The sequence below is a fragment of the Nyctibius grandis genome, chromosome 3 (genome assembly GCF_013368605.1).
Source record: "Nyctibius grandis isolate bNycGra1 chromosome 3, bNycGra1.pri, whole genome shotgun sequence".
In the NCBI taxonomy this organism is placed as follows: Eukaryota; Metazoa; Chordata; class Aves; order Nyctibiiformes; family Nyctibiidae; genus Nyctibius; species Nyctibius grandis.
Genome location: NC_090660.1, coordinates 18,219,835 through 18,225,928, shown reverse-complemented (window position 1 = coordinate 18,225,928; position 6,094 = coordinate 18,219,835). Strand labels below are relative to the sequence as shown.

At 60.6% G+C, this 6,094-nt stretch overlaps 1 protein-coding gene across 4 annotated transcripts in view; it reads left to right on the top strand.

The window, feature by feature from the left end:
* Positions 1 to 1,335: 1,335 nt before the first annotated feature.
* ZCCHC2 (zinc finger CCHC-type containing 2) overlaps positions 1,336 to 6,094 on the top strand; it is a 48,939-nt gene continuing 44,180 nt past the window's right edge. For all 4 annotated transcript variants that reach the window (XM_068396551.1, XM_068396549.1, XM_068396548.1 and 1 more), the window contains exon 1: positions 1,336 to 2,353. In XM_068396551.1, the coding sequence (XP_068252652.1) occupies positions 1,418 to 2,353 (936 nt within the window). In that variant the 5' untranslated portion in view covers positions 1,336 to 1,417. The remainder of the gene's footprint in view (positions 2,354 to 6,094) is intronic.

Here is a 6,094-nt window from a genome sequence, read left to right as displayed (position 1 = left end):
AGAGTAAATTGTAGGCTCTTCATTGGCGTGGCAGTTGGGAACAGAACAGGGGGAATGAAAATAAAGCCAGCCTGCTATGTCACGATGGACTATCCCTAAGCCATTTTGCCATACTTTTTTCTGTAATATTCCCTGCATTTCCCTGCTGTAAAACTGCCTGGTAGAAAGCCACGATACTGTAACAGTAGTAATTTAAAAATGAGACCTCTTACAATAGTAGTAGTTTCAATTGCATTAGAAATCTAAAAGCCTGTAGCAGCTACGCTTCTGTAATCAGCGTTGTGCCATCGGCGTGGTACAGCTTTGGGTCTGGTCCTGCCAGCACTGGGTAAATCCACGTGCCTCTGCGCACCAAAGCCCAGGCATCAGTCAACACAGGGCCCTATCTCAGGGAAACCTTTTAGCTAGGAGGTAGGGAGGCTTGCGCCTCGACTGGTCTCAGGTGAACTGTTGAGCTGTTCCCATTTGCGTGCGTAATGGAACTCTTCAGGCAAACGTGAGGCTGAGCCGGGAGTCAGGCCGCTGACACCGACCCCCCCGGGGGCGGACGGGGCCCGCGCCCGCGGTAACACCGCGCAGCACACCTCCGCCTCAAGCGCCGCGCTGGGGCCGAGGGAGCCGCCCAGCCCGGCCCCGCGGCCCGGGGTCACGCACAGCCACTTGTCACTCGTCAGGAGACGAGAAACAGCCCCAGACAGGGAAGCGAGGGGCGAGCGGCAGCGAGGCGAGGCTCCGGCGCCGGCACTGCCCAGCGGCACGGAGCGAGCTGCGGTGCGGGCTGGGCTGCGGCACCCGCGGAGGAGGCAGCCTCCGCCGATCCACGAGCTGGGCGCCGGTGCGAGCTGAGCGCCGGTGCCCGCCGTGCGCGGAGCACACTCCGGCCCCCCTCGCCTCCCCAGGCTCCGGTGGGGCCGCTGCCACACGCGCAGGCTCCGCCCCCGGCCGCGGCGGCGGGCGCCGCGCACCCTGGCAAGCGCGCTGACGTCGGCGGCGACGATAGGCGGAGAGGCGCGCACGGCCCGCCCCCTCGCGGCCGTGTCCCCCTGCCCTGCCCCCCGCCGGCAGCTCGCGCTCAGCCCGCGCCGGCCGGGGCCGCCAGCGCCAACGGCCGCCTCCGCCTCTGCGCGCGCGCACGGGCGCTGAGGAAGGGGGGGAGGGGGAACCGCTGCAGGAGCCGGAGCCGCAGCCGCCGCCGCGAGCGAGGCCCGCCCTTCCCCCACCCTCCCGCCCACTCCCGCCGCGCGCGCACGCCGGGACCGTTGCCCCTGCGCGCGTCTCTCCCGCGCCGTCAGGGCCGCGGCAGCATGAGCGGCGCCTCCTGACCGCTGGCCGCGCCGCGTCCCCCGCCCCGCCGCCGGGCCGGGCCCCCTCCCGGAGCCGGGCCCCGTCGGATGCTGGCGTCCCCCCCGCGCCGAGGATGCTGAAGATGAAGCTGCCCCTGAAGCAGACGAGCCACAGGGCGGCGGCGGTGGAAGAGGCGGCGGCAGCAGCCGCGGGGCTGGGGCTGAAGGAGCCCGGCGGTGCCCTGGACTGTCACCTCCAGCTGCAGCAGGTGCCCCAGACGCCGGCCCGCGGGGGCACCGCCGCGGGGAGGGGGTGCGGGCCGGAGAGGCCGAGCCAGCTGCACGGCTTGGGGCCGGGGCCTGGGCCGGGGCCTGGCCCGCCGGCCCCCCCCGCCGCGCTCACCGCTTCGGGCGGCGGCGGGCCTGGCTCGGCGGCGGCCCGCACCGACAAGGAGACGGTGTACGAGTGGTTTGGGCTGGTGCTGGGCTCGGCGCAGCGGCTGGAGTTCATGGTGGGGCTGCTGGACCTGTGCAACCCGCTGGAGCTGCGGTTCCTGGGCTCCTGCCTGGAGGACCTGGCCCGCAAGGACTACCACTGCCTCCGCGACTCGGAGGCGAAGGCCAACGGGCTCAGCGACCCTGGGCAGCTCGGCGACTTCCGCGACCCGGCCGTGCGCTCCAAGCTCATCGTTTACCTGGCCCTGCTGGGCTCCGAGAACCGCGAGGCCGCCGGCCGCCTCCACCGCCTCCTGCCCCAGGTGGACTCCATCCTGCAGAGCTGCCCGGCGCGGCGGCCCCAGGCGGGCACTGCCGAGGAGGAGGCGGGGGCCGAGGAGGACGTGATGGTGGTGATGGACGGAGCTGGAGAAAACGGGCAGGCCGGCCTCCCCGCCGCCCAGGGCCTGGGCTTCGGGGCGCAGGAGGAGCTGCTCCTGCTCTTCACCATGGCCTCGCTGCACCCGGCCTTTTCCTTCCACCAGCGGGTCACCTTGCGGGAGCACCTGGAGCGGCTTCGGAGGGCCTTGTGCGGGGACCAGGAAGAGGAGGGCTTCGGCCGCCACCAAGCCCAGGTAATGCCGCGTCCTGCTCTCTTCCCGCTGCGCCATCTCATCAGGCGGTTTCCTCCTTCTTCCCTCACCCCCTCCCGGTTTTCTAGGAGCTGACGGCGGCTGCTTGCCTTTCCCCCAATTCCCTCGTTGGGATGTGGCCCCTCCTGTCTTGCCTCATTGCTCGTCCTAGTCTCCTCTCCTTGGCAGTATAGGCCCCGGCCACCCCCACAAGCTGCTGTAGAGTGCCTAGTATGAATTTCTTGTTGTGACTTAACAGTGCCTGTATGATGTTGTAGAATTGAGGAGAGAAGGGAGTCTAGTATGAATTTCTTGTTGTGACATAACAGTGTCTGACTGTGACGTAGTAGAATCGAGGAGAGAGGGAGGACTTCTTTTTCTAGCCTGCCATGCTTTCTGGAGCGCTGCTTTTTGAATCCTGCCTTGCTGGAGCATGGGGTGCCGAGTACTGCGACAGCCTGACTGTCTGCCTTGTACGCTGCAGGCCGCTGAAGAAGTTGTACAATGCAGAAGTACAAGCGACAGCTTGACTAAACTTGTAAAAATAATAATAATGCTAGACAGAAACCATGCTGCCTAAGAGAGCGTTCTCTAGGGGCTTAAAACAATAGAACGCATTGGAATAATTTTTATATGGAACCTGCTTCCCCCAAACCCTCTCAGAATGACACTTAGGCTGGGACTTGGCAACGATTGGGGCAGAGGTCAGGGGTCAGTGGCTCAATGGCTGGTTCCCTGAAAAGCCACGTTCAGTGAGGGTGGCTGAATACATTTGGGAAGGGGTTGTAATCATTCTACTAAAGGAGCAAGTTAAAATGTCATAAGTGGAGCTTCTGTTTGGAGAAAAGCTGATTTTGTGGGTGGCTGTCAGGAAACAGCAAAGCACGTCTTGAAAGCAGATGTGCCACTTGTTGCTAGAAGGTGGCTGTCACAGAGAATGAAGACTTTCAGTGGTGGCACTGAAGCGTTCTCCTGTGCAGCAGCTATGTTTAAACTAAGGCTTTCCCCCAGTGCCATTCATTGCTGCCCTCTTGACGAGCGTTGGCTTTAAAATCTGCCCCGTATTTATGCAACCAAGCCATCATCTTGGAGCTCTGCAGTTTTTGGTCTATAGATGGCCTCTCAGGCAAAGGGGAGGAAAGGGCTGGAAGATGGGTGTTCATAATGCTGTTCAACAGAACACATCAGGTTTTCATCGGGTACCTAACAGCAAAAGGTACAAACAGTAAGGGTTGGAGGTTTTGGTTTTTGTTTCTAAGTTTACTTGCAGTGCTGTCCAATTCAGCCACTCCTAGAAAACCGTTGTACATTGCCTGCCATGTGAAAGGAATGGCGGCTGCTATTTCTGTTTGATAAAGAAGGGATGTGCTCTTGAGGAGTATTCAGAGGAGATGGCATGAATTTCTAAGCCTTCAAATACATTAACTAAACGCTTGTATCATTTTAAGGCCAAAGCACATTTGGCAGGTCATAAACTAATGGGTAGATGTTATGGTACTGAAATCATAATGAATTCGTAGCGTAAGTCCAAAAAAGTGTTTATTTTGGCTCATTGACCTGCATCAAGTCTAGCTCTATCCCAAAATGAATCCTGGAAGTCCGTCTTTAGGGGGGGAGAAGATCGAGTTGCAGGAAGTGGTTAAGACTGGACGCTGTTCTTGCTGGGTTTAAGGTGCTAATAACTGGAAGCATCCTTCCAGCCTGAAACTGGCCCATCAGTTGTAGCTGCTCAGTGTGTCCTACGAAATGCGTGAGGAGATCAGGCTCTCAAGAACTACTGGAATTGAAGTACGTTTTGTGCAGCATTCTGACTTCAGCGTAAAAGCAGCCTTCCAAGTTGTGGTTTCGTTTACTCAGGGAACACAGACCCAGGTCAGCTTGGCTGAACATGCACATCACATATTCCTTAGGCCACACAGGACTGAAACGGCGTCTGTTCTGTAGGCTTTTTTTTTCCCTTTCTCGATGGTTAAATTGTAAATACATCAGAGCCTCTTCTGGGAAATAATGGCTGACAGGGAACAGAGGGGTTGATGGGTTTCTGCTGAGTATTTTCAGTTAACGTTCACAGGGATGGTGGGACCCTGGCAGATAAGACACTGGAGGAAATGGGGTTAGGAGAATGGTTAAAGGCTTCTCTGGCAAAATGCAGCTGTACTGTTAAATGGGACTTGATTTAAAATCCTGTTAGTTGTCCACAGGCCTTTTATCCTCCTTTAATCTCTGAAATGTGCCTTCAGGGCTCTGCATTTGTGAACTAAAACGGTTCCTAAACACCTCTTTGAATTTTATTTCAGCTGGCCTCGGGTCAGAAGGGCTGGGCTCCCTCTTTGGTCATTAGCCGCTCCGTGGCCGTGTAGGCAGCAGCCGGGCAGCACAAGCAGCTTCATCTCCTGCCCTCGTCGTGTTCGCGGTGCCCTGCGCCCTTCGGCCGTCCCCGGCCTGGGCCGTGCCCCCCTCCCCGGGCCAGCCCGCTGGCCGCCTCGCTGCCGCACGGGAAGTGCACGGAGCAGGCGGTTCCTGTCACGTTTTGCAATGGCCGCACCTGGAAGAATGACTTGAACTTTCTCCTCCCCCGTTAAACAGGGACGGCCGGGTTCTGCGAGGGCAGAAGAACCGATGGGAGGGCACCCCGACCCGAAGAGCCCCGTAACGGCCCGGAGGTCTCTCCCCTTTCCCAGCCTGAGAACGGCCGCGGGTGCGGCGTGACCTCTCGCTTTGTTTGCGGGGAGGACGGACTGATCATGGCGCCTCCCCGCTCCCGGGGGGCACAGCCCCTGCTCCCCTCCGCCTTCCCCTGCCGTGCCGGCGGGGGCGAAAGGGCCGGTCCCCCGGCGAGCCGCTCCGCGAGACCCCTCCCCCGGCAGGGACGCGGTGACTAATGGTCACCGCTGCTTCCCGCCCCGTTCAAGATGGCGGCGGCGGAGCCTGGTCACGTGCCGGCAGGGCGGTTTCCTCTCCGTCCCGTTGCATAACGGGAGGGGTCTCGGCCGTTCCGCGCCCACGCGCCGGTCCCGCCGCCCCCGGAGGCTGGCGGGGGCCCGCGCTCCCGGCCGCCCAATGGGAGGGCGGCGTGCCGGCGCGTGCCGCCGGCTGCTGTGGGCCTGGAGCGCCCCGATGGCCCTGCCCGCCCCCCCCCCCCGCCCCACCGGGCGCTGCCGGGGCCCCGCCGCGCCCGCCCGAGCGAGCGTCGGTCCGAGGAGCTGTCCGTGCCCGGAACGCTGGGGATCCCGCAGCCCTGCTCCCGAAGGGAGAAGCCTAGGGCACGGGAAGAGCCTGGGGTGGTTGCGGGAAGGCTTTGCCCCAAGCACGGCCTGTCCCGAGAGCGGCTGCGGTGCGCCCGGTTTGTCGAGCAGATAAACCGCAAGAGAAGTTTTGTGCTGAGAGGCTGCTCGCTCAGCTCTGGTCTTCCCTCCCTTAACACTGCCAGGCTCTCTCAGCTCGTGTCTTCTGAACAGCCTGAAGATGGTAGAGAGCTGCTGTTCATATGACCCGTGAAGTAATACGTACCTGTGGCAAGCAACGGTGATGTCAAGTCAACCTACAGAGGTGATGGACTTCAGACCTGGAATCGATCCACGTGGTTTATTTGTCAAGTTAGATTCTGAAAGGACTATGTTCTTGCATGTGGCATATCTAACAAAATGGCTTGAGATTTCACGGAGCTATAACATTTCGCTATAATGAGCAGCAGAACTTGAGAGGTTCACCTACAGATAATTTGCAGGTGATTTACTGGAACAT